Source organism: Trypanosoma melophagium (genome assembly GCF_022059095.1).
Source record: "Trypanosoma melophagium isolate St. Kilda chromosome Unknown ctg9segment0, whole genome shotgun sequence".
Lineage (NCBI taxonomy): Eukaryota > Euglenozoa > Kinetoplastea > Trypanosomatida > Trypanosomatidae > Trypanosoma > Trypanosoma melophagium.
In genome coordinates, this window is record NW_027125194.1 from 382,527 (window position 1) to 407,993 (window position 25,467).

Below are 25,467 nucleotides of genomic sequence, written 5' to 3' on the forward strand. Positions count from 1 at the left end.
ACAGAGAGAGAGAGAGACATGTACAAAGAGAAATAATAGTTATATATATATATATAAAGTAGGAATACGCACACACAGGTGAAAAAATAGAAACCATGTATACCCTCTACACAAAGCATAAAGAAAACAGAACTACTCAACACTTCCTTTTATCTCAATGCCAATGAAATAAAGAAACAAAAACAAATACCAACAGAGGTTTGGTAGGGATTTTCAAATGTACGTCTTGTAAATAAATGGCCCCACTGTACACAAAACCATCTTAATCGCATTATCTACTCCAGAATATTCTTTTTTAGCGTCTTCACAATATTTTTGAAGTTGTTCACGTGCCTCACGAAATATCATATCAATAGATCGTCCTTTTGAAGAACTAATTGAATTTGAACTAGTACCAGTATCAGGCTGAGCATTCTCTTGATTACTTTTACAGTACTTTTCAGTACGTTGCAACATTTTTAATTCGTCCCACTCTGGACCACATTCTTTCTTCGCAAACTCTTCTTCAATAACTCGACGTACGGTTTTTACGGACTGAGTGATATCGGACTCCTTCCGAATAGGATTAAGATACTGAAGCTGAATAGTCTTCATCTCTACAATAAGAAGAATGTTCTTCATATTTTCATCTATTAAAACTAGATCAGCACGAGTTTTTCGTTTTTTACTCATTTGAAGCTCTTCTTTCAGAAAGAGTTTGTTATTTTCCCCCATTAAGGTGATAACATTTTGCATTATATTAAAAAATAATAGTTTATCACCTGCCTCATTTAAGGCAGCCTTTCCAGAAACATTTGACACATGATACTGCTTGCGTTGTTTAGCGTAGGCATCTAGTGTAGTATCTAAAATTTTATGAACAATACTTTTCCTGTCCAAAGGAACATGTTGAATAGCAATCAACTCCTGTGAAGTATCATCAACCTGAAGTTGATTCATCTCTTGCACTAATTCATCATGTTTATCGCTTTGCTTTGGTAACGTGGTCTCTGTCTCTCTATAACTCTCTTTTAACATTCCTCCAACGGTATTAGAATTAGTCTTTCCTTCCTCTTTTATTAACAGAAGGATAAGAAGAACAAAAGAAATATTCATCTCTCTTTTTTCTTGTTTTTCTCTATTAACAAATGCATTCAAATCAACCCTTCAGAATTATCAATCCAAGAACTTTATTTCTTGTCTCTGGAACCATTAAGTGCTGGGGGAAAAAAATTTATCTAAGGATCCTTTTAGCCCATTTACCTTGCGGATTGAAAAAAAAATTAAAGATGGGTTAAATAGGCCTTTAAAAATTACACCCCTTTTTGCGACGAGTCATTTGCAGATAAATATAAGAATAAATTATAATAAACACTTTTGAATTAGTAAGCATGAATCCAGATAATTCCCTTTCCAAACCTCTACCCTCCCGCCACATCTTATAAAAATAATAAGAAAAAAAACAACCGAACCCTTCACGTTAAAATATAAAAGAGTTTGGTTGCCCTTCATAATTCAACGAACCCACATCATAATAAGGTATTCGATTCCTCCTCTACAAAAAAACCATGTATACCTTGCTTCACTTTCTATAGTAATAGAGCTTAACTTCCAAGATTTTGATCTAATCTTAGCATTTCTTTACAGTTTCCCATATCACGAGGGATCTCAAATCCCACACCTCCTCACCACCATCGAAGAGTAATGTGGTCCCCTTCTTCTGGCTACTGTATGTAAGGGATATTGTGCATAATATCTGCCACGACTGCAATACAAGTTACATACAGTGGAAAAAGAAAACAAAACTCCAATAGAAATAAGTCGAACTAAACACGTATATTAATAATATCCTCAAACCAAACCTCCTCTTACAGCATTAACAAAGCCTAATTTTCATTACAAATTAAAAACAGAATCTATGGAAATGTTAAAAGCTCATTTTATTTTACTTCCTACTTGAAATAACCTTCGCTTATGTCAAGAAAGAAGAAAAAAAAAAACAGATTTTTATTATGAAAATGAAATGCAAATTACAGTACAACAGAAAAGAAACACTTTTTTTAACTACATTTTATTCCTTTTTCTCTTTATAAAAAGATATTGAATACAATAAATGATTGAGTTTTTTCTTCTTCTTCTTCTTCTATTACTGTTTGTTTAAGTGTGTGTGTCTATCTGTATACAATCTACTTTTTTTTTGGGGGGGAGTGCCTCTTTGGTAAGGGTATTTCCTCTCCTACACCTATCTTCTGACCTTTTTAAGCATTTTGCTGAGTCTATCATGCTCCATTTTTTCCCTGCGCAGTTGAAGCTCCTTCTTTTCAATCTGTCTTTGAATATCCTGCAGTTCACGCTGTCTCTCTCGCCTACGCTCAGCCTCTGTCTTCTCTTCACGCCTATGCTCGCTGTGAATAGCGGTGATGCGTTCGGAGAGTCCCGCTGCCTCCGTGGCCGCCCGCTCTGTTGCGTCCCGCATGCCGTTGAGTCGTCGCTCCGCCGCTTCCACCGCCGCCCGCCGCTCCGCCGCCTCCGCCCGTCGCTGGCGGGTCCACTCGGGGAGTTGGGCGGCGGCCTCCGCGAGGCGGGCGGCGACGGGGGCCGGCAGGGCGGCGAGGACCCCCTCCCCCTCCCCTTCTCCCCCCACCCCCGCCATCCGCAGGGCCGCCGCAAGTCGGAGGACCCCCACGTCGAGGCACTCGCTCTGACGGGCACGGAACGGCTCGCCACCGGGCGGGAGGGCTGCGAAGTCCATCAGCTGTTGGCGCTTCCTACACCCACCGCAGTGGAGAAACCGAGAGAAAAAAAACATCATAACACAGCAGCGAGAACAACAGGAATGATAACAAATCCCATCAGAGACTGCTACTGCAGTGGAGAAGAGAGTACATACATACACACAAAGGAAAAAGATATAACAAAAGCAAGAATTACTCTTCCACTTCTTAAAAGAACCCAGGTATATATACATGTATATAGTATACGGCACTAGAATTCACATTAATCCCATCATCAAGAAGAAAATAGAAAAACAAAACACGATACATGTAATAATGACATCCACATAAATAAAGGTTCCATAACACTGTGGATCGTACCTCTCTCTCTCTCTCTCTCACACACACACACAAAATTCAATTGAAAGGAAAATATAGCAACATCATACTCAATCCAAAGACATTATCCTCGTTATGCTTGGTTTCACTGCCGGATGGTTTCTGTCTCAGCGAAATCTTACCTTGGAGCCTCACACTTTTCTCCAATTACACTCACGAAGAGAAAGAAAAGGAGCATCGCAACAACCATGAAAAGTCACACCATCATGATCTTACTCAGATCAATAAAATGCATTGGTCTTTGATATTTACAAATAAGAGCAATTATCGCCACTCATCATTACCTTTTTAAAATCTATGTCTATATTCCTCTTACCCTTGTACTTCTAATCAGCTAATAACCTCGACAAGAAGGCATAAAAAAAAATAAGGCGATAAGAAAAAAAAATTCAGGTACAATTCATGCGTATATATACAAATAAACATATCTATCTATAAAATAAGAATAAAAATTCATTGCTTTATAAATTCCTTTTTTCTCTTCTTTCGTAATGAGGAAACGTCGTGAAATGAATGAGTTTTATTTTAATACTCTACATGTCATAATATCCACCCATCACACTACAGATATCACCCAATGAACCACATGTTGGCTTCTATACATACTGCATCTGTTTTTTTTTTTGTTTCATTATTTCCTTTTTTTCATTTGCTCTCCTTTTCGATGAGGCACAAAAATAGAGAGACTTCAATAATACAGGAACTTCTATTCAATACCCCATTGTCTCTTGAGCATTATATCAAAATCTTTATCCAACTGAATTGTAGCACTTGTGGGCGTATACCACTCAATCAATTCTTCAAGCGTAATTCGACGATTTATAGCAGAACGAACATCCCATGCTGATAGGAAATTATTCTTTTCTTCACCATCTTTTGCATGAAAACGACTATGAATCTCCATTATATCAATAGTACCACATGCATCTTTTGGGAACAATTCCCATAGTCGTTCAATCATCATAATTCGGGCAGGTGAAATTTGAGGAAGCAATAATTGTAGGTACAGCAAGTAATCAACTGAACCGTCACCTCTAGTATCTAGCACAGAAAGTAGATATTCCGCATTCGTAAAATAAAGTCGTTTTTTCCACATGGCTCCCAAAAAGACATCCTTTGGTAAAAAGTACCTTTTCTCAATATCTACTTCCCGTAAAAATAATGAGAGATGACGAACGGAAAGTGGTGCAACCATAACAGAAGGACGATGAACTGTTAGAATTAACTCATTTAAATCAGCAGCACTTTGTCTTACCATATTAACAGCAAGTTTTTGGGCCGCACTTTGAGTGGCTTTAAAAGTTTTATTACACTCATCCTGTTGCATAGTAAATGAAGCAGATTGTTCACCTGATGCTCCAACAGCTGCTGGCCAAACACCTCGCATTAACTCCACAAATGATTTATCATCAGGACACAATCCAGCCACACAAGAATAATATTCTTCAAATTCTTGTCTTGTTATAACACCATCTGGATTAGTTGTAGAATTGAAATTCGCCTCAAACTCCTCACGTACTTCTTGTTCACTCCTTTCACCTTTTACAACATCTGGATGACCAGATGGATGAAATGTTCCAACTAATTCATCAATCTGAATAGTTCCATCTCTGTTCTGGTTAAATATATACCAGACGCGAATAATCCACGTATGTTTTACTGGAGTAAGTTCCAGTCTCAGTGCAGCTATGAAATCTACCGGATCCAACTTACCCTCGCCGTTTCTATCCAAAACATGCATGATAGCATCCACATCATCATCACTTAGTGATACACCATTGCTGTTTAATGCTTGTACAAAGATCGCCTTTTCCACAAGTGTACCACCGGCATCCACTGCCACACCGAGACTGCGACTGAGTGCACGAATTCCGTTTGTACCAGCAGGACCACTGTAGAGAAGTCTTCGTGCTCTCTCAACTACGGCTTTAAACCGGCTGAACTTGGCTCTCTTGCCATTTGTCAACGCCATTGCTATCGGTACTAACCAAGTGTATGAATAAATAAATAAATATATATATATATATATATATATATATATATATTGTTGTTATATAGTTTTTGTGTCAAAAACACGTCCCACTTACAAAAAAAAAACGCAACACCTCACAGCGATCTCACTATCTCTTTCCTTTTTTTTCTTGTTGCTTCCGTGCAGTTAAAGCAATTGAGAGAGAAGAATACATTTAATGACAGAATCAGGAAAGAAACCGTAAAGAAAGAATCAATAACAAGAAGATAAAAAAAAACTACAAAAAACCTCAACACCTTTTTTTCTTCTTTCCTCATGCAGAAATCTCTGGAAAATAGGAACCGAAGAGTAACATGGTGTTTTTTATCATGCAATATTTCCCTTTTTACATCATCTTTCAACTCCAAATGTACATGTACAATATACACACACACTCAGATGAAAATGCACATATAGAATGTCGAAAAAAAGGAAATAAGCATACTCAAGAAATATGACGATAAAAAATAATAACAATAAATAATAATAAATACGATAATTCGATATTTGTCAACCTGGAAGGCTATTTTTTTTTTTTTTAGGTAAATGAGAAGTTTAAAGAAATAATAATAAGAATGCTCTGTGACCCTGTAAGATTGCCTCTCTTTTTTTTCTGTTTTGGTGTATATAATATTCCCTTTCATTTTATTAATATATCTTCATAATTGTAACTTTTGCTAATTTTACTTGTACTAAAAGTAGCAACCTTCAAACATTCTACTGCTAACTTCATTCTTAGATATATACACTTTTCTTATCTTTCAGGGTCGACAGATGCTTTAGTCATAATTCTCTAGCTGCATCCTCTTGCTTCTTTCTTTTTTTCCTCTCTCTCCCTCTCCGTTTTATAATACCTCAAGAGGCGTTACACGCACAACTTCCACATCCGGTTCATCAGGGGCTTGCATACCCAATGTAATGAGAGAATTAGGTTGTACCCGAGAAAGCACATAGGATATATCTGCAATAGAATGCACTGTAACACGATTGACTTGAACAATAACATCCCCTGGTCGTACTGCTCGCGCTGCAGAAGATCGTGGAGGAACATAAATCACTCGTACACCAAGCAGATCTTTTTCATCTTGTAATACAATCCCCAGTAGTTGCTCATGAAGAGGAACTGGAATCTTTTGTCGTGGTGTTAAAGAATTACTGTGCCTACTAGATAACGGAGCTTGATCATAGTAAGAGAAATCCTCTTCACGAAATCCTTGTCCCTGAACTGTATTAAATATATCATTGTTATTATCCATAACAAGTCCTAAGATACGAGAAAAAGCTGGAGTTGATAATAACATATCCACATATTCAGAAGGATTTGATGAATTAAGAACTTTATGCACACTGTTTGTATCTAATCCTAAGATTTTATACAAATTTAAGACATCCCTCTCATATTCAATGGGAACCTGTTGAAGAACCTCCGCAACACTTCCAGCAATTTGGTCATGTCCAACTTTTTTTTGATTTAGTTTTACACCCCGTTCAATAGCAGCTGCTTCCATAATTCGAACCTGCTTTAAAGATGCTTCCAAATCCACTTCCAATTGACTTACTCGTTTAGCAAGAGCAGTTACAACTATAAGAAATCTCCCCTCCATAGTTCTTCCCAATTCATCCAAATTTTCTGGAAGTTCTGAAATAGTCTCATTAGCCATTAGTTTGTTGTTGTCAATAGATCCTTGTTTGGCAGCTAAAAGAGTAACTTCTGTCGATAGTTTATTTAGGGTGTCTTGCATTTCATGCACTTTTGTCTCCAACGCCACACATCGAGAACACTCAACCAATGGGGTTTGAAGTTTAAGATGATCTTCTTTTGCATCACCATGTGAGGATGCTGAACTAACACCTGTATCCAGTTTTAGACTCCGAATAAATTTATGTCGTCTCGCTGTAGGTGTGAAAGAACTGCCTTCTCGAAGTGTTTCACTCTCCATTGGAACCACGTTAACTTTATTTTGCACATTATCATCATCATTATCTCTTTTTTGCAAAACATTTAATGCTGTCGTAAAATTAGTAAAATCGAGATGAAAATTTGTGGGTTGTACATCATTATTCTTGTCCTTACTCTTTTTATCCCTAATATCATCTGTCTTGGTATCTGAGGAAGTGCTGTTGGGTTCATGCATAACTGGTTGTAATGATTCAATCGCCTGAGTAGGAGTCCTCCCACGTGAAGGAATAAATGGAGGACGGCCACCTGGTTGAACACTACTGCTCCGTTGTTCTGCAAAACGACTACCACGACTGGCATTGCTGATGGAACGACGTTTATCTGGTGTACGTGATGCGGATAGACTTCGTTCAGTTTTTTGACGATGACGACTTAAATCATTATCGGCAACACGCTGCTCATGTTCGTATTTTTGCTTCATAATGTTTCCTATAAGCTTCTGGAATTCCCCTGGGTCAACTGAAGAATCTAACATGGTTTTCAATAACGATAACTACTTCCCGCTTTACCCTTTATTATTATTCATTCTTTCTTCTTATTCTTCTTCAGAGAGAATTAAGTCTATATACCTACAAATACAAATACCAACACAGAAAAAAAAAAACCGAAGAAGAAAGGAAAGTAAAACACAGAAACCCCCACTAGAGAGGAAATAAAAAACAAATTCCTGGATATGATAATACACATAATATATAAAACGATATGATTCACTTCAATTTTTATGCATCATTCTTTTCCTGTACATCTACAATCAATGTTTTTGGTGAAGTTTCTTCTTGTCGTTCTTCGTCTTCATCATCATACTCTACTTCTTTCTCTTCTTTTTCTTTTTTTACTTTTGGAAGTGTCCTTATTTTGAGTATAGGATCTAAACCCCACCACTCGTCAATATTGCTCATCTTGAAAACTGATGGTGCCCCCTGACGGGCAAGTTGCGATTGAAACATTAATTTTTCCTCTTTCCTTTTACTTCGCTTTGCAGCTCTAACAGATTCATCCATGAGAGCCACACGACGCATTGGTGATACATATGTATTTTCATCCAACAAACCCTTTTTGCTCTTATTTAATTCCACATAACTCACATGCTGTTCAGCGGCCTTGCGGAAGCGTCCCAGGTAATTCTGTGTATGCGTAGAGGTAGACCAACCCCGCTCCAGCGCTAACTCCCTTTCCCTCTCTACATTCCCCGCGCCTCTGTGTGTGCTCTCCTCCCCACACACTGTTAAGAGTTGCGGTCCGGTCTTTCTACTTCCACCACCACCAGCAGCAAGAAACTTATTATTGTTATGATGGTTGTTGCTGCCGCGGCGCTGCAGGGCGTGCATTAAGGGCGGCTGGGGGAATGGGTGGGCCTCGTCCATCACCGACGGGTTCCACCGCGGCCGCTGCGGGGGGCGGGGGGCCCGGCGGAAGTCCTGCACTTCGCGGTGGCGGCGGCGGCGGTCGTCCCCCGGCGGGAGCGGCGCGAAGACCGACACGCCGCGGCCGTACGACGTGCCGGCGAATGTGATGCCCGGCAGCGGCACCGCGTTGTGCATCCAGGCAAAGCTAAACATATAAATATAAATGGAGATAGAAAAAGGAAAGAAAAGAAGTATATCAGGTCGTGTTCTGATGGGGGCCCATAGAGGGAAACACAAGAATAATAATATTCATTATCATATAGCAGGGGTGAGGTGGGGTCATGATAGTAACTGTCCATCATAAACATGCACACACGCAGATATTACAATAAAAAAAACAATACAACCGTGATCGACATCACGTAAAGAAGAAGAAAAATTGAGGACACATTTGCCACAAATGTAGCAATACTAAGAAAGGAAAAGACACCTTCCTCCATGTCTTAACTTTTCACACAGAAATCAAGATATATATATATATATATATATGTTCCCAGAAAGAGTGAGAGAAATGCAGAGAGAAAATAAAAACAAAAAAAAACTCTTAACTTATACAGTCACGTCCTGTTTTATTCAATACCAAGGCACTCGCAATTCAAATTTATTATCTATTTGGGGTACATGAGAAAATAGGAAGCATCAGGAAAAGTAATTATAATCCCAATTTTAGATCAGATGTTTGACATAGATGTTCTTGTCCTTTTTTCATCTTTCTTTTCTTTATTTTCTTCCTGTAGTTGCTTGATATTGTTATCATCATCAGCATCATGATTCTCATCAACGCTATCGGAGACACTTGAATTTTCCAGAAAAATCACACTTACTGCTAAATCTTTGCAAAATTCCTCTTCATCCCTTGTTTTGGCTGGTCGTCCATCAAGTTCTTTATCTTTTAATGTTATTTTTTTTTTTTGTACGGACTGCAAAGAGATGTATTGATCCAAAAGTAAAAAATCTCTTCATTTACTAGTCGATTACTTTGATAAAAAATGAAACGCAAGTCACCTTGAAGAATAAATTCCTCTGAAAATAAAAAAAATTTTTCCTTTCCGATCCTTCTGGGGTCGACAAGGAAATACACGACGTGAATTAATTTTTTCGATTCCATTCTCATGTACTGTAAAATAAAAGTCAACTTGTCCAGAGGGTTTAATATCGGAATCAATTGTGATTTGATAAAGAACCAACGAACGCGCAGGAGGAAGCTTTCCTCCAAAATCATATACAGTGCGATCGTAATAATGTACGTAATGGGATCGAGAAGGAATTGTAACTTCAAAACCATCCTGAGTTCGTGCATTACCAAAAAATTTTACTGCTTCCTCTGCGTTAGGAATACTTAGTGGTTCAAGTGAAAGTAACAGACATGAGACCATTACTCCTGTTCTTCCTTTACCAGTTTTACAGTGTACAACTACAACATTTTGTTTATCTTCTTCCAAAAAATCTGTGGCATCATTAACAAAATCCAATATAAGACTTATAAGACATGGTGCATTGTGATCATCAAATGGAAACCGTTTACACTTTCCGTTAAAACGCTTAGAAGAATCATACTCTGGTCGTTCAGAAAAAAGGTTATAGATGCGATAGTGGCCACCATGTTTATTTTCAAGAAATCTTTCTACCTGATTAATGGGATTTCGATAACATTGTTCTGTAGCCCAATCAGGGAATCCCATAGCGATTATTTGTGGTGTAATGTATGTTAGGTCAAGGTCAAATAAATCTTCCTTATATCGGCGTTTTTTGCTGGCTAACTTTAGCACGCATCATAGCCAGAGCTGGATTTTGACGTAGTAATTGGGTAACCTTGGGGACAACTTCTAAATGTTTACTAAAAGCATTGCTCACTTCCTCCACATTGGCGATGAAATAACGAGATTTAAAAAGAACATCAAATGATGTATTATCACCATCACTACTATCGGAATGAGAAAAAACACCATTAACGTCATCCATCCCTTCTTGTGACGGTAAACCAGAAGGAAAATAATGCATCATAAGTGTCTCAAGCTGCATTTTTGCATTTTTAAGTTCTGAGTTTATTTTCCCCGAACCACCTGGGGAATCTGTTAAGGCACGCAAAAGTGCACCATTGTTACCACCAGTATTATCACCTCCTTCTTGGCCAGTACCAACTGAAAGTAACTCGTCAATGACAGCGAGAGTTAACTTTGGTGAAACATCATGGTTAACATTAGAAACAGTATTAGAATAAGGAGATGTAACTGTTTTTTTGTTACACCGGGCATCGACGAGAAGGTGCGCCTCATGTTTCGGTGATCTCAGACACATACCTGTACAAGAAGAGGCACAACAAAACGGACATAAAGCAGCTGATGATCCCCATTCCATCTCATCCTCGGTAATATGAACCTGTGGAGTCCATCTTATTAGTACAGTTTCTATTATCACAGTGTCACAGACTCCGCTTCACTAGGTTAATGAGATCAATTGAATTTAAAGAGGAATAAAAAAAGAAAAACAGGTTCAAAGAAGAAAAAAAGAAAGAAAAAAAAACCAATTAAACAATACAAATACCAAACTCCTAAAAACAGACACGGACACACAAATATATATATCCACAACCACACAAGCAACAACAACTAATAATAATAACAATAACACAAGAGGAATCAGAAACTTCAAATATGACACTTCTCAAAAATGCGGGTATTTCTTTTTCACCCTTTGGTTTCCAACTTATAAAATACGCTGCAGAAGACCTGCGAGTAATCCATATTACTCTCGTGAAAAGATGTTTCGCTTCGCATTACGCAGCGTAAACAATGATTTAATAGAAAGCTCACGGGTACGAGCACCGACAACCCGCTCCATGCACTTTCCATCCATGAAAAGAAGCACCGTTGGGTACGTTAAAACACTGTATTCATTCACCAATTTTGGAGCTTGTGGGCCTGGTACAAGTGCTAGTTTGGTTTCATTAGGATTACCCATATTCATTGCGTTAATAGATGAAATAAAACTTCGTGTAAGAGGGTCTTCTGTGATTGGCATATTTTGTTCGCCCTTTCTCGTTTTTCGTAGATTGCCTGAGTGGAGTATCGCCAAGACAGCGTGTGTTTTGTGAAATTTAATAAACTCCATTAGAACTTTTTCATCTGGAAGTTCTGCAATTTCATAACCACTGGCAGGCGGTCTTGATATCTTGCTAATCTTGGTGATGAATGAGCACCGCGCAGTTGTACGCAACATGCCTACACTGGCAACGAAATATTTGAAAGTACAAAAACAGATTAAAAAGAAAAGAAAATAGAAAAAAACACAATGAAAAGATGCAAGAGAACTTATACAAAATATCACTCTACAGAGTACAAATAGAAATACACCACCTTCAAACGCAGAACAAAAACAAGAAGATAACATATGTATATGTGTTAACAAGTGTATACAAGTATGAGAAAATACCTTTACTTCTCACCTTTCCTCTTAACAGAGATTGACACACCACTTATTTTTTTTTTGTGGAATCCACTGACCCATGCATACAGACACGTACACACACGTACATATACACTCAGCATAATATATTACAAACTCACCTCGCTTCTTATGTCTTCCATCCGGCATTTTTCTCATACTCCGCACGGAGACGTTTCTCTTCCTCCAGTGATGGGGGTGGAAAAGCAAACATGATGAATACCACAACAATAGGTACCAGTACAAGCTGAATTTTCAGCAGTTTCTTAATTTCAGCTTTTGCTTTTGCTTTGAAGCTTTTATCCTCCAAAGAGGACGTGTGGCTCTCAAACTTCTGCTGTTGCACGAACCGAGAGCAGCGAAACATGCGGTTGCCGCGGAAATAAAATAAACACTAATAGAAAAAGAGGAAATAAAAAGGGTAAGAGGTTTTAGTAAAGAAAAAGAAGAGGTACCAACAACATGAAATTAATAACATCGAAAAAAAATTTATTAAAAGGCAAGTACGTAGAAATAAAAAAAAACAAAAAAAGGAAATAGGTGTACCCACCAATTGGTCAGTACCGAAAAGAAAAGATAAAACATAGAACAAAATAAATCATTAATTCTTGAAGTACTGAAGGTATGATCAATCATTCTGAAGAAGCAAGTGGAGTTACTTTTTACGTGTTTCATTTTTTTTTTTTTCGTCATCTCAAAAAAAAGTAGAGCAATAAATAAGCCAAGACACGCTCAAAATTCGCAGAAGATTTTACAAATACGACAGCGCCATTTCTACCAACGTCTCTACATCAAAGAAAAACATCAAGAAAATGTCATATGATATAACCCTGACGAAGAAGAGCTAATTGCTACAAAGAATCAATAGTAAAAAAAAAAAAAAATGGATTATGCAAGACGTTTACTGAATCTCTATGGAAAGCGCACGCCCCTTTTACTGTGTGTCCCCTGACGCTACTGGAAACCCACCCTTTTCCATGACCTTTGGGGACATAACATTCTTCTTCGCTGTTTTCTTGTTTCCGAGGGCTATAGGTCTAAAGAAACGGTAAAGTCTAGAACTCTTTTCAAGTCGCTGTCCGTTATGTGGTACACTGTCACCAAACACAAGCCTTCCAAGGGTACGAAGTGAGACAATGTTCCTAACATTGTTGTAGAACTTCACAAGGGGTTCCCAATCTAATTTAGCAACTCCCTTCATGAAGTACACAAAGGACATAAATGCGAGCTCACTGTAAATGCATGAAACAACAATAGGACGAAGACAAATCAGTACCAATATATCACAGACGAATCCAAAAAAACGAAGAAACAAACTCTTCTCAAAATGAAAAGAAACCACTGGAATTAACAACTTTTCACCTTCTTCTGGTACAATATATGAATTCGCAACTAATCCTTCAATCATATCGTTATATCCAAGGGAAAAAAGATTGCGGTGTGTCACCTCATCGGGGGGTCGTAAGCCCCACCACACTGGAACAAAGGTAGAAGGGTGAATAGTAGACTGGCTAAAATAGAAAGGACTAACTGTAATTGTTCGCGGTTCACCTTTACGAGGAGTTACTGTAGCCAATGCACCATCGCAAATCCATTCACCTGTAGCACGCAATCGAAAGGGTACACCTACAAGGGGCGCCATGCAACAAGAGGCCAACAAAGCCTCAGTAATATCTTCATAGCTGCAAAAATGACGAATAATTTTTCTCTTCATCTTAGGTAACGTCGTCACAAAGATCTCGAGAGATCCATTATTAACTTGTTCCTTTAACACTGGTTTCATCTCCAGGTCTTTTAAATGGGAAGCAAACTCATCCATGGCTTCTACAATATACTTTTTCATACAAAACAAATTAAACCACGAAGAGCGATAATGCTCGCCGCACATAACAGCTCTTTCTCGTATTTCCTCAAATCGATAACTCTTTGAGGCCAAACATATACATACCAAAGAACCAGCACTAGATCCAGAAAAACGAACATGTTTACCTTCTTTTGACATCCGTTCTAACAAACCACTATCAACCAATGCTTGAGCAGCACCATAATGGTACATTTGAAACCATCCTCCCGCAGAAAAACCAAAAGTAAGATCGAAATATTCATCTGCAGCATTCAATATATCACAAGAAGCTTTACCTTTTCGCATCACTACAAAAGAAAAAAATTTACAACAAAAGTAAAACTATTAAAAACATACACAAGAACACCAAGAAAAAAAGTGGGTGCGTACAGCAACACGATCGTGATGCAGGCGCGTTTCTTTAAAGAGAAATGTAAATAAAATAAATGAAATGTAGGTGGAATACCCAGCACACATTCTTCTTGTTATTCAGGATTCTCAGACAAGGATAGCAGATCTTACTTCTTGCTCTTCTTCGGGGCAGCGGTGGTGACTCCCTTTGTCTTGCGCTCCGCAGCACGAGCCAGACGCTCCTTGCGGAGGCGCTCCTCGCGGCGGATGCGGTCCTGCTTAAGTGGGCCGAACCACTGCTTCTTTTCCTTCTTTGTCTGGAAGCGACCATGGCCCATCTTGGAGCTTGTGTCGATGAACTTCAGCGTGATCTTCTCCGTCAGCGCGCGCGATGTCTGCGGAGCCATGGGACGGCGCAGCGTGATGACACGGCGGCGGGGACCTGCAACGGAACCCTTGAGCATGACGTAGTCGTTGCGCACTGTACCATAGCCAACGAAGCCACCCATGGGGGTGATTGTCTTGGCTGTGAGGTCATATGCGGTTGTAGCCTGGTTTGGCTCCATCGACACGGCGCGACCCATCTGGTAGATCTTCTTGTTGAGGTGAGTGCGGTGGTGGTAACCGTGCTGACCAGCGCGTGCGACAGTGTACATGACGCGGGACGGATGCCATGCGCCAATGCACGCCACCTTGCGCAGACCACGGTGGGTCTTGCGAGGAAGGCAGGCGACACCCCAGCGCTTCACAACACCAGTGAATCCGTGACCCTTCGTCACAGCGCACACATCGCAAGCCTCAGACTGCTGGAACACGGAGTCAATACGGACTTCCTTCTCCAACAGTGACTTGGCCAGCTCGATCTTCTGGGCGATGGTGCCACCGTTGATCTGGATCTCGCTGACATGCGCCTTCTTCACACCAACACGGTTGTTGCGGAGCTTGCGCAGCTGTGTGTGGGCAATGACACGGATCGTGTCAGCCTTCTTGGCGAACGCCTTCAGTGTGCGAGCCTCAGCAAGGCGACCCTCACTCGTGCGGGCAAACTGCTTGCGCTTTGTAAAAGCCAACTGCGCGGACTGCTTCCAGTTCTTGTAGAAGCGGCGGCGGAACTCCACGCTGGTGTGGTGCGCCCACACGGTACCAATGGTCTTGTGGCCCACAGGCGTCTGGCGGTAGCCGACGATGCCGACCACAACCATAGGCGGGGCCTCAAGGATCGTCACTGGTTCAACAACCTCCTTCTTGTTCACCTTGGAGCCAGGGCGATCAACATCACGCACAATGTGCGTCATACCCGCCTTGAACACCATGAAGCTGGTGAGGTGTGGCTTCTGCGAGGGGTCATCCTTCGGGAAGGAACGAGCACGGCCGCGAATCTGCCGGGAACGCTTGCGTGGCAGGAAACCAAGATGGCCGTGGCGGGGGTGCTCAAACTTGCAGTGAGACATGTGAGTGCGCTTGGGTTTTCCTGAGAGTGCATAGAGCACAGAATCAGCAAAAAAAAAAAAAGAAATAAAAAGAAGAACAGCAAAAAACAAATTCATCAGGGACGGTGAGGGATCAATTTACACAGCACAAAAATAGAAGATATATATATATATATATATATAGGTGCATACCGAAATAAAGTGGGTGCGTACAGCAACACGATCGTGATGCAGGCGCGTTTCTTTAAAGAGAAATGTAAATAAAATAAATGAAATGTAGGTGGAATACCCAGCACACATTCTTCTTGTTATTCAGGATTCTCAGACAAGGATAGCAGATCTTACTTCTTGCTCTTCTTCGGGGCAGCGGTGGTGACTCCCTTTGTCTTGCGCTCCGCAGCACGAGCCAGACGCTCCTTGCGGAGGCGCTCCTCGCGGCGGATGCGGTCCTGCTTAAGTGGGCCGAACCACTGCTTCTTTTCCTTCTTTGTCTGGAAGCGACCATGGCCCATCTTGGAGCTTGTGTCGATGAACTTCAGCGTGATCTTCTCCGTCAGCGCGCGCGATGTCTGCGGAGCCATGGGACGGCGCAGCGTGATGACACGGCGGCGGGGACCTGCAACGGAACCCTTGAGCATGACGTAGTCGTTGCGCACTGTACCATAGCCAACGAAGCCACCCATGGGGGTGATTGTCTTGGCTGTGAGGTCATATGCGGTTGTAGCCTGGTTTGGCTCCATCGACACGGCGCGACCCATCTGGTAGATCTTCTTGTTGAGGTGAGTGCGGTGGTGGTAACCGTGCTGACCAGCGCGTGCGACAGTGTACATGACGCGGGACGGATGCCATGCGCCAATGCACGCCACCTTGCGCAGACCACGGTGGGTCTTGCGAGGAAGGCAGGCGACACCCCAGCGCTTCACAACACCAGTGAATCCGTGACCCTTCGTCACAGCGCACACATCGCAAGCCTCAGACTGCTGGAACACGGAGTCAATACGGACTTCCTTCTCCAACAGTGACTTGGCCAGCTCGATCTTCTGGGCGATGGTGCCACCGTTGATCTGGATCTCGCTGACATGCGCCTTCTTCACACCAACACGGTTGTTGCGGAGCTTGCGCAGCTGTGTGTGGGCAATGACACGGATCGTGTCAGCCTTCTTGGCGAACGCCTTCAGTGTGCGAGCCTCAGCAAGGCGACCCTCACTCGTGCGGGCAAACTGCTTGCGCTTTGTAAAGCCAACTGCGCGGACTGCTTCCAGTTCTTGTAGAAGCGGCGGCGGAACTCCACGCTGGTGTGGTGCGCCCACACGGTACCAATGGTCTTGTGGCCCACAGGCGTCTGGCGGTAGCCGACGATGCCGACCACAACCATAGGCGGGGCCTCAAGGATCGTCACTGGTTCAACAACCTCCTTCTTGTTCACCTTGGAGCCAGGGCGATCAACATCACGCACAATGTGCGTCATACCCGCCTTGAACACCATGAAGCTGGTGAGGTGTGGCTTCTGCGAGGGGTCATCCTTCGGGAAGGAACGAGCACGGCCGCGAATCTGCCGGGAACGCTTGCGTGGCAGGAAACCAAGATGGCCGTGGCGGGGGTGCTCAAACTTGCAGTGAGACATGTGAGTGCGCTTGGGTTTTCCTGAGAGTGCATAGAGCACAGAATCAGCAAAAAAAAAAAGAAATAAAAAGAAGAACAGCAAAAAACAAATTCATCAGGGACGGTGAGGGATCAATTTACACAGCACAAAAATAGAAGATATATATATATATATATATATATATATATATATATATATATATATGTATATATAGGTGCATACCGAAAAAAAGTGGGTGCGTACAGCAACACGATCGTGATGCAGGCGCGTTTCTTTAAAGAGAAATGTAAATAAAATAAATGAAATGTAGGTGGAATACCCAGCACACATTCTTCTTGTTATTCAGGATTCTCAGACAAGGATAGCAGATCTTACTTCTTGCTCTTCTTCGGGGCAGCGGTGGTGACTCCCTTTGTCTTGCGCTCCGCAGCACGAGCCAGACGCTCCTTGCGGAGGCGCTCCTCGCGGCGGATGCGGTCCTGCTTAAGTGGGCCGAACCACTGCTTCTTTTCCTTCTTTGTCTGGAAGCGACCATGGCCCATCTTGGAGCTTGTGTCGATGAACTTCAGCGTGATCTTCTCCGTCAGCGCGCGCGATGTCTGCGGAGCCATGGGACGGCGCAGCGTGATGACACGGCGGCGGGGACCTGCAACGGAACCCTTGAGCATGACGTAGTCGTTGCGCACTGTACCATAGCCAACGAAGCCACCCATGGGGGTGATTGTCTTGGCTGTGAGGTCATATGCGGTTGTAGCCTGGTTTGGCTCCATCGACACGGCGCGACCCATCTGGTAGATCTTCTTGTTGAGGTGAGTGCGGTGGTGGTAACCGTGCTGACCAGCGCGTGCGACAGTGTACATGACGCGGGACGGATGCCATGCGCCAATGCACGCCACCTTGCGCAGACCACGGTGGGTCTTGCGAGGAAGGCAGGCGACACCCCAGCGCTTCACAACACCAGTGAATCCGTGACCCTTCGTCACAGCGCACACATCGCAAGCCTCAGACTGCTGGAACACGGAGTCAATACGGACTTCCTTCTCCAACAGTGACTTGGCCAGCTCGATCTTCTGGGCGATGGTGCCACCGTTGATCTGGATCTCGCTGACATGCGCCTTCTTCACACCAACACGGTTGTTGCGGAGCTTGCGCAGCTGTGTGTGGGCAATGACACGGATCGTGTCAGCCTTCTTGGCGAACGCCTTCAGTGTGCGAGCCTCAGCAAGGCGACCCTCACTCGTGCGGGCAAACTGCTTGCGCTTTGTAAAAGCCAACTGCGCGGACTGCTTCCAGTTCTTGTAGAAGCGGCGGCGGAACTCCACGCTGGTGTGGTGCGCCCACACGGTACCAATGGTCTTGTGGCCCACAGGCGTCTGGCGGTAGCCGACGATGCCGACCACAACCATAGGCGGGGCCTCAAGGATCGTCACTGGTTCAACAACCTCCTTCTTGTTCACCTTGGAGCCAGGGCGATCAACATCACGCACAATGTGCGTCATACCCGCCTTGAACACCATGAAGCTGGTGAGGTGTGGCTTCTGCGAGGGGTCATCCTTCGGGAAGGAACGAGCACGGCCGCGAATCTGCCGGGAACGCTTGCGTGGCAGGAAACCAAGATGGCCGTGGCGGGGGTGCTCAAACTTGCAGTGAGACATGTGAGTGCGCTTGGGTTTTCCTGAGAGTGCATAGAGCACAGAATCAGCAAAAAAAAAAAAAAAGAAATAAAAAGAAGAACAGCAAAAAACAAATTCATCAGGGACGGTGAGGGATCAATCTACACAGCACAAAAATAGAAGATATATATATATATATATATATATATAGGTGCATACCGAAATAAATAGGTTTGGGGTTCATGTCCAAAGTGCATTTTTTTTTTTTGTTTTTCAAAGGGCGAAGCGTTAGTTTGGGGTTAAGCGCTGATGTAGAGCTGGATAACACACCGTAGCGACACTATTAAAACACTAGATTGCATCTTTGAGGGAGGTCGATAAATGTAGCACTGTTTGTATACTTTGTCGGGCATGCTTTATGAGGTTTGTGTGATTTACGAGTTCATTATTTATTTTGTCAGCTATTTTTACTGTTTTTTGCATCGTTCTTGCATGAATCTCACTCATATTTTCTCGCCATAAATTATAAATTGCCTCTTCTCTCCCTGAGTAAGAAAAGAGTGGATATTGATCATCCTCTGTAGTAGAGCTGTGTTCTGCACAAGAGCTGGAACATTCTTGCACTCCCTTGATGCTAGTTGTGACAAAAACAGGGTGTTTTAGCTGCTTCACAACAATTGTTGATGGAGTTACAGCATTCGGTGTCGAATCTTGTTTTTTTTTTGCATAGTCTCTAAGAAAGAAAAAGGGTTTAACTTTCTTGTGATTTTCTTGAAGTAATAAAGATAGCGCGTTGAGTCGCATTTTTAACTGAGCTTGTCCTTGATCTACTTCCAATTGTGGTGGTTGTTGGTTCTTCTTAAAATTAGAGTCCTCTTTGGCTGTTAACTTACTTTTATTTGGAATTTGTATTTGCGAAACCGGTTCTTGTGATCCCTGCATATGTAACGCTGTAAGGTTAACCCTAACTTCTTCTTTCAGTGCAGTGGAACGGTTGATTGTAGTTGCTTTGGGGGTTTCGTTATCGTCTGAGTCATCTTCTCCATCAACCACAGCCACCTTCTTTTTCATAATTAAAGACCTGTTTTAGAGGACATACAACCTTACAAATAGAAAACAACAACAACAACAAAAAAAAAAAAATAGCACCAAAAGTAGAGTAAATGAGGAAATTATTAACTAACAATATGTTGTAAATAGCTGAAAACAGCCCGTATATTTCTTCTATTACAGTTCGTCGTGAAAAAAAGACAACAAATGTCTGAGAGCACCTGCCTCATTTTTTTTTCTCTCTTTTTTCCAGTCACCTAATGTAGAAGACTATTTTTTAGACACCACAGCAGAACCCCCTAAAGGGAATTCAACTTTCTTTGCTATGGATGACTTTGTCATAAATGGTCCTCTAATCTTTGTCTCCTTAAACAAACAATACCGTTGTAGAATAGGATCCCATAGTACTTTCTGCAGTTTGCGCCCTGTTGCGTCTAATCTCTCCGACTCTGTTTTTAAGTAACCTTCCATGTGCCCTGTGTTTGCTTCGCTTCGGAGCGCCACCATATTGTTCTTTATCTTCCTTGGAATTACTTTTGGAATAAATCCCACCATACGCTTCTTCAAACGTGTCTTATACTGACCACGTAGTAGGAGAGCGGAGAAACGGAACATCACTGTATCTCTATCTCCCTATCTCTGTATGTCCGTACGTTTTTTTTTATTTTTACCTATTGATTGGCTATGTATTTCTTTTTTTTTTCTTTCCAACCACCACATGCAGGAGGATTCCCCTACCACCCCTAAAACTAAAAGAAGATAGTAGTTAGTGGGAATGGGAGAATGTGCAACAACAAAGAAAAAAACAAATAGGAAAGCCACAACAACAAAAAAAGCAATTTGTGGCATCGAATAGCATTGTTTTGCACTACAAGAAAAAAAAAAGGATAAATACACTAGCGATATGTATTTTTTACGGTCTTCATGAAAAGAAGACATGTACTGAAAAGGCAAAATAAGAAGAAGCAAATAAATGTCCCTCGTCCATCCACAAATAAACACAAACAAACACGCAGAAGGAGAAGAAAAAAGGCACACTATATTGATTATTTCCTTTAAGGTAAGATCCTAAATCAAGCAATTTAACTAAATAATTCCTTATATTCCTGATCCATGTTCGTGAAACATCAAATCAACTCCGGTGAATTTCCGGCTTGGTTTCTGTGCGATAACCGAGCCTGGTGGAAGATCTTTTACAACCCAACAATTCCCGCCTATTGTACTACCCCTTCCAATTCGTACTCTTCCAAGTACTACTGCATTAGCGTAAATAATTACTCTATCTTCAATAATAGGGTGCCGTGCAAGAAAACGGATTCTTTCCCCTGTCTTTGCATTCACTGGAAAACTCCTTGCACCCAGAGTAACACCTTGGTAAATGGAAACGTAGTTCCCTATAATTGCAGTTGCTCCTATAACGATACCCGTACCATGATCAATAAAGAAATGATGACCAATAGATGTGGCAGGATGAATATCAATACCAGTAGCAGCATGTGCCATCTCTGTAAGAAGACGTGTAAAGTTGTTTGGAGCCCCCAAGTGGTATAAAACATGTGCTGTTCGTTGATGTACCATACAGCGTATACCAGGATAGCATAACACTACCTCTGATAGAGAAGTTGCAGCAACATCATTCTGAATTATTGCATCCGCATCTGTACGTAATAACCATTTAACATGTTGCAGTTTTTGCGTCAAGAATATTTCTACTATTTTTTCAGCTTTTTTCTGAGCCTCACGAGATAACATTTCCCTTTCAGAGGGACTTAACAAATAATTTCTAATTTGAACCGGTTTATTATCTGATTGCTCTTCTCCTCCTGATACTCTTTTCTCTTCTGTACCATCACCAACACTTCTTGTATGTCCCTGAAGAAGGAAAGCGCAATAGAGTTGCGAAGTCATAATATCTGACATATATGATATTGTATGTTCAAGCCTTGTCCTACTATTAGCTTGAAAAGCATGAGCATTAGTACAATTTCTCGGTGGGTGACTATATTCAGGAAAGACAACGTAAATAATACAATCCACAAGATCTGATAACGCCAATCTACTCACCTCATGAGGATGTGCCATTTCATGTGAGGTGGGACCAAGTGCATTAATAGCCTTAGAGATAACTTCAAGACGTTTCATCACGACAGGAAATTCACTGGGTTTAAAAAAAAAAGAAATAAACGAAGAAGAAAGTAAAACAACAACAACAAATATACAGAATCAAAGAATAAGTGTTTTTTCTCTGTGCCTAAGAATACACACATCTACGGTGGGGGAAGAAAAAATAAATAAATAAACTTTGAAGCTTTGCAACGGAGCTTATTATAATTCGGTATTCTTTTGTTGTTGTCCCTTTCTTTCTCTCTCTTTTTCTTTTTTTTTCTTGAGTTTTTATTATTGCTGGAGTTGGTTGTGAATAGCGAGTGGGCTCTTCTTTATTGTGAGCTCCACCACACCATCTCTCAAGAACGCCACTTCATTTCGTTTTCGTCTTCCTGCTGTTACTGCTGGTATTCCTGTGTTGTTCTCGAGAGCAAAGATAGGATCCTTAAATACAAGTTTAACTTTCCCAGTTTTTCCAAATGCAGAGTCAATAACACCTTCTTTCAATTCCATATTTCCATCTGCACCATCTTGCCCCCCCAAAGATGGACGAAAATGAACTCGGAGCCCAATAAACTTTTGAACCTCAGCATGCAGTGTATCTTTTTCCTTTGTCCTATTATTGATAATGTTATTACCTCCTCCCCCTCCTTCACCGCCATTCCCATCTTGAGTATTACTCAACACAACACCGCTGGCGATGCATGTCCTCTCATTCACTACCCGTTCCACAATTAATTCCCTGGTTTTATAACGGACAATTGGTAAAGTTCGCCATAACGGAATAGATGATCCACCTGAAGTATCTGAAGAAATAATTGCACGTACAATTCCCGCAAACGCAATACGGCACATGTTTTCTCGTTCCATATCAAGTCTTGTTGCAATTAATGGAGTTCCAATACTCGCTATAATTGGTCGCTCCAAGAGAATAATAGCGTAGTAGGTAAGAGTACCACGTTTTAGAGCAACAGGAAGTCCAGGTTGTACTTGAGACTCTGCGTTATCAAAGGCAAAACATGAGTCCTCTCCAAGCTCTTCGAGATATAGACTTTCCTGATTAAAATCAAAGTTGCAATATTCACCATTTCCATTTTTTATATCTTCTTCTTTTGTCTGTAGTGTGGGTCGGCTAAAGTATTTCATAGTTCCCATAACTGTAGAATGTCCTATGGTTATGTGAAACTTTGTGTGTGAATCACAAGGCAACCGGTGAAAACGTACACGATTCACCTCTGCAATAATCGCAGAGGTACTTTCAAATAGAGGTAATTCAGTAATAGATGCCATTTTTCGTGATGTTTGGGCACTGCACAAAAGACCTCTTTCTATACCTTCGGCATCAAATTGAACTACACATAATCCAACACGATCACCTCGTCTGGCGCATTGTACAGGTTTATGAAATACTTGAAGTCCTTTTACTTTCCTTAATACATTAGATTCAGATACAAGTATATTATCTCCTATTTCTACTTTTCCACGAAGAACTGTACCGGTAAAAACAGTACCTTGTCCTTTTAATGCAAAGCAATGATCAAACATCATTACAAATTCTTCTGAACGTAGTGGTGCCTCCAATTGTTCCTTTAATTTCTCTGCATTTGCAAGAGATAAGACAGCAGAAACTACACTCATCACATTTATTGGTTTTGGTACTTCATTTTCTGAACCGACTTCTCCACGTGGGGCAGCGGCAATTTCTACAATTGGAACAGCTGGCCAACGAGTTCGTTCAAATGTCTTTTCAAGACGTTTTCTTAATTTAGCAATCATCATTTGCTTTTCTTCTAGACTTCCACCCTGTACAAGATCAATTTTGTTTATTACCACTACTAAAGGTCTACAAAGAATTTCACCAATCACCAAACATTCCGCTGTCTGTGTCTGTATACCCTTACATGCATCTATAACAAGAATCATAATATCAATAATTTGCGCCCCTCCAAGTATGGTACGAATAAGAGACGCATGTCCTGGACAATCCACAAAAGTGCACTGCACATGATCGATACCCACTGCGTGTAGTCGTGGGGCCATCTCAGCCGTTGGGATACGGCAGGCACTGAAGCCGAGATCTAATGTGATGCCGCGGCGTTGACTCTCAGGGCTCTTGTCGAAGGCGGCGGTGGAGGCGGTTGTTGAGAGGGCCCGCGCGAGGGACGTCTTCCCGCTGTCGACGTGTCCAAGAATACCGACATTGAGGTTAGCCATCAACCCTCAGGGCAAATGTCTATATATATATATATATACAGTCACTAACAAGGGTAGAGAGAGAAATAGAGAAACATGATAGATAACAAAGAAGAAACAAAATAGCAGGAAAGAAGAACAATAATAGTAATAATAATAATAATAATAATAATAATAATAATAATAATAATAATAATAACACCAACGACACGAAGGTAGCTAGGTGAGATGGGGTGTGTATAAATAGTAAAAAAAGAAAAAAAGGAATCAGAAAAGGATATCCCGGCGGTATTATTAGAAGAAAAATTCTCTCTCTTCATGCTTCAGCAGACAGAAAACTTTGCCTCAGTGTAGGCAGAGGAGAAGGGGATGGTGGAGGGAAACTACCGGAGAAGTATTACGTATTACAAAATACCAAGAGACAACAAGGAAAGTATTTCCTTCACTTTACCCACCATGAAGAGTTGAAATAAACTCAATAATATCTCCGTCATTCAGTACATACTCTAATCCACCCACAACCTCTGCATCACAGGAATTCACAAGAGTAAGAATGCCTGGTCGAAGTGTTTTCCCTGAATTATCAACAAAGAGATCAGGTCTTTCCTTCACGTATTTCTCCTTCAAAAATTGAACCAAACCATTAATTGTTGTCTCATTTGGGACAACACCATCTAAATGTAACACGGTCTGTTTATCGAAGAGCAATTCGCAACCGCCGGCAAATTGTACGGTGATGCGTTGATAGCACGACATGAAACGTTTTTTTCGCCTTTGTTTTGTTTGTTAATATGCAAGTACACTAAGCACAAAGCCAAAAAAAAAATACAAAAACACCTAGTTTGTATATTCTTTAATAATATCAATACGACACGGATACCGGGAATCATATATATATATATATATATATATATATATATATATATATATATAATATATATATATAATACAGAGAAAAGAAGGAAAGAAAAGAAGAAAGAAAAAACGAGAAAAGTTGTAAAAAAAAAGACACAGTATTAGATAAATTTAAAACCATCTATACAAAGTATTCATATCTGGGCTCCCAGTAGTAAAGAATTAATTTATTGAGGAGGTTCCTCACCAGAACACCAGAAAAATTAGGAAAATGAAAACGTCACCAAAAATACAGGCTGGCGAAGTAAATGTCACTCCCTTTTATTTTAAGGAGAGATTCTGCTGGGTGTAATTTCCACAAACCTTTTTACCGGGCATAGAAATAGAAAGCGATAGAAAATAACATTTTCAGCTAGGGACCCACCGTTGTTCTGGTTCTTTCTAATCAGTGTTGTTAATTGCTCATAATTGGAGCATTAACAACGTCATAATGATCAAAAAAAATTTTAT

At 41.2% G+C, this 25,467-nt stretch overlaps 18 protein-coding genes across 18 annotated transcripts; all 18 read right to left on the reverse strand.

Annotated features, from left to right (window-relative positions):
* Positions 1-213: 213 nt before the first annotated feature.
* Positions 214-1,017, reverse strand: LSM04_008628 (uncharacterized protein; the record flags this gene model as incomplete). Its single annotated transcript, XM_067332824.1, has 1 exon — positions 214-1,017. The coding sequence occupies one exon, from the start codon at positions 1,015-1,017 to the stop codon at positions 214-216; it is 804 nt and encodes a 267-aa protein (XP_067185874.1).
* A 1,204-nt stretch (positions 1,018-2,221) lies between these two features.
* On the reverse strand, positions 2,222-2,731 carry LSM04_003245 (uncharacterized protein; the record flags this gene model as incomplete). The annotated part of the gene is made up of 1 exon (XM_067332825.1): positions 2,222-2,731. The coding sequence occupies one exon, from the start codon at positions 2,729-2,731 to the stop codon at positions 2,222-2,224; it is 510 nt and encodes a 169-aa protein (XP_067185637.1).
* A 1,067-nt stretch (positions 2,732-3,798) lies between these two features.
* On the reverse strand, positions 3,799-5,064 carry LSM04_008274 (EF-hand domain; the record flags this gene model as incomplete). The annotated part of the gene is made up of 1 exon (XM_067332826.1): positions 3,799-5,064. The coding sequence occupies one exon, from the start codon at positions 5,062-5,064 to the stop codon at positions 3,799-3,801; it is 1,266 nt and encodes a 421-aa protein (XP_067185853.1).
* Positions 5,065-5,948: 884 nt separating this feature from the next.
* Positions 5,949-7,538, reverse strand: LSM04_000450 (PDZ domain; the record flags this gene model as incomplete). Its single annotated transcript, XM_067332827.1, has 1 exon — positions 5,949-7,538. The coding sequence occupies one exon, from the start codon at positions 7,536-7,538 to the stop codon at positions 5,949-5,951; it is 1,590 nt and encodes a 529-aa protein (XP_067185506.1).
* Positions 7,539-7,782: 244 nt separating this feature from the next.
* Positions 7,783-8,604, reverse strand: LSM04_000806 (uncharacterized protein; the record flags this gene model as incomplete). The annotated part of the gene is made up of 1 exon (XM_067332828.1): positions 7,783-8,604. One exon carries the CDS (start codon positions 8,602-8,604, stop codon positions 7,783-7,785), a length of 822 nt encoding a protein of 273 aa, XP_067185524.1.
* Positions 8,605-9,140: 536 nt separating this feature from the next.
* LSM04_001539 (Dual specificity phosphatase) lies at positions 9,141-10,151 on the reverse strand (the record flags this gene model as incomplete). Its single annotated transcript, XM_067332829.1, has 2 exons — positions 9,141-9,424; positions 9,551-10,151. 2 exons carry the CDS (start codon positions 10,149-10,151, stop codon positions 9,141-9,143), a joined length of 885 nt encoding a protein of 294 aa, XP_067185560.1.
* A 52-nt stretch (positions 10,152-10,203) lies between these two features.
* On the reverse strand, positions 10,204-11,213 carry LSM04_004628 (uncharacterized protein; the record flags this gene model as incomplete). The annotated part of the gene is made up of 2 exons (XM_067332830.1): positions 10,204-10,903; positions 11,161-11,213. 2 exons carry the CDS (start codon positions 11,211-11,213, stop codon positions 10,204-10,206), a joined length of 753 nt encoding a protein of 250 aa, XP_067185694.1.
* Position 11,214: 1 nt separating this feature from the next.
* On the reverse strand, positions 11,215-11,688 carry LSM04_006565 (uncharacterized protein; the record flags this gene model as incomplete). Its single annotated transcript, XM_067332832.1, has 1 exon — positions 11,215-11,688. One exon carries the CDS (start codon positions 11,686-11,688, stop codon positions 11,215-11,217), a length of 474 nt encoding a protein of 157 aa, XP_067185768.1.
* Positions 11,689-12,043: 355 nt separating this feature from the next.
* Positions 12,044-12,280, reverse strand: LSM04_005247 (uncharacterized protein; the record flags this gene model as incomplete). Its single annotated transcript, XM_067332833.1, has 1 exon — positions 12,044-12,280. One exon carries the CDS (start codon positions 12,278-12,280, stop codon positions 12,044-12,046), a length of 237 nt encoding a protein of 78 aa, XP_067185718.1.
* Positions 12,281-12,847: 567 nt separating this feature from the next.
* Positions 12,848-14,062, reverse strand: LSM04_008558 (uncharacterized protein; the record flags this gene model as incomplete). Its single annotated transcript, XM_067332834.1, has 1 exon — positions 12,848-14,062. The coding sequence occupies one exon, from the start codon at positions 14,060-14,062 to the stop codon at positions 12,848-12,850; it is 1,215 nt and encodes a 404-aa protein (XP_067185867.1).
* A 212-nt stretch (positions 14,063-14,274) lies between these two features.
* On the reverse strand, positions 14,275-15,558 carry LSM04_000028 (Ribosomal protein L3; the record flags this gene model as incomplete). Its single annotated transcript, XM_067332835.1, has 1 exon — positions 14,275-15,558. One exon carries the CDS (start codon positions 15,556-15,558, stop codon positions 14,275-14,277), a length of 1,284 nt encoding a protein of 427 aa, XP_067185488.1.
* A 320-nt stretch (positions 15,559-15,878) lies between these two features.
* LSM04_007680 (Ribosomal protein L3) lies at positions 15,879-17,161 on the reverse strand (the record flags this gene model as incomplete). The annotated part of the gene is made up of 2 exons (XM_067332836.1): positions 15,879-16,829; positions 16,874-17,161. 2 exons carry the CDS (start codon positions 17,159-17,161, stop codon positions 15,879-15,881), a joined length of 1,239 nt encoding a protein of 412 aa, XP_067185819.1.
* Positions 17,162-17,511: 350 nt separating this feature from the next.
* LSM04_009324 (Ribosomal protein L3) lies at positions 17,512-18,795 on the reverse strand (the record flags this gene model as incomplete). The annotated part of the gene is made up of 1 exon (XM_067332837.1): positions 17,512-18,795. The coding sequence occupies one exon, from the start codon at positions 18,793-18,795 to the stop codon at positions 17,512-17,514; it is 1,284 nt and encodes a 427-aa protein (XP_067185907.1).
* A 246-nt stretch (positions 18,796-19,041) lies between these two features.
* Positions 19,042-19,824, reverse strand: LSM04_005678 (uncharacterized protein; the record flags this gene model as incomplete). The annotated part of the gene is made up of 2 exons (XM_067332838.1): positions 19,042-19,104; positions 19,144-19,824. 2 exons carry the CDS (start codon positions 19,822-19,824, stop codon positions 19,042-19,044), a joined length of 744 nt encoding a protein of 247 aa, XP_067185730.1.
* A 249-nt stretch (positions 19,825-20,073) lies between these two features.
* LSM04_008873 (uncharacterized protein) lies at positions 20,074-20,418 on the reverse strand (the record flags this gene model as incomplete). The annotated part of the gene is made up of 1 exon (XM_067332839.1): positions 20,074-20,418. The coding sequence occupies one exon, from the start codon at positions 20,416-20,418 to the stop codon at positions 20,074-20,076; it is 345 nt and encodes a 114-aa protein (XP_067185885.1).
* A 483-nt stretch (positions 20,419-20,901) lies between these two features.
* Positions 20,902-21,945, reverse strand: LSM04_008801 (Hexapeptide repeat; the record flags this gene model as incomplete). Its single annotated transcript, XM_067332840.1, has 1 exon — positions 20,902-21,945. The coding sequence occupies one exon, from the start codon at positions 21,943-21,945 to the stop codon at positions 20,902-20,904; it is 1,044 nt and encodes a 347-aa protein (XP_067185883.1).
* A 255-nt stretch (positions 21,946-22,200) lies between these two features.
* On the reverse strand, positions 22,201-24,123 carry LSM04_004042 (Transcription factor; the record flags this gene model as incomplete). The annotated part of the gene is made up of 1 exon (XM_067332841.1): positions 22,201-24,123. One exon carries the CDS (start codon positions 24,121-24,123, stop codon positions 22,201-22,203), a length of 1,923 nt encoding a protein of 640 aa, XP_067185667.1.
* Positions 24,124-24,549: 426 nt separating this feature from the next.
* Positions 24,550-24,858, reverse strand: LSM04_008327 (Ubiquitin-related modifier 1; the record flags this gene model as incomplete). Its single annotated transcript, XM_067332843.1, has 1 exon — positions 24,550-24,858. The coding sequence occupies one exon, from the start codon at positions 24,856-24,858 to the stop codon at positions 24,550-24,552; it is 309 nt and encodes a 102-aa protein (XP_067185858.1).
* Positions 24,859-25,467: the final 609 nt, after the last annotated feature.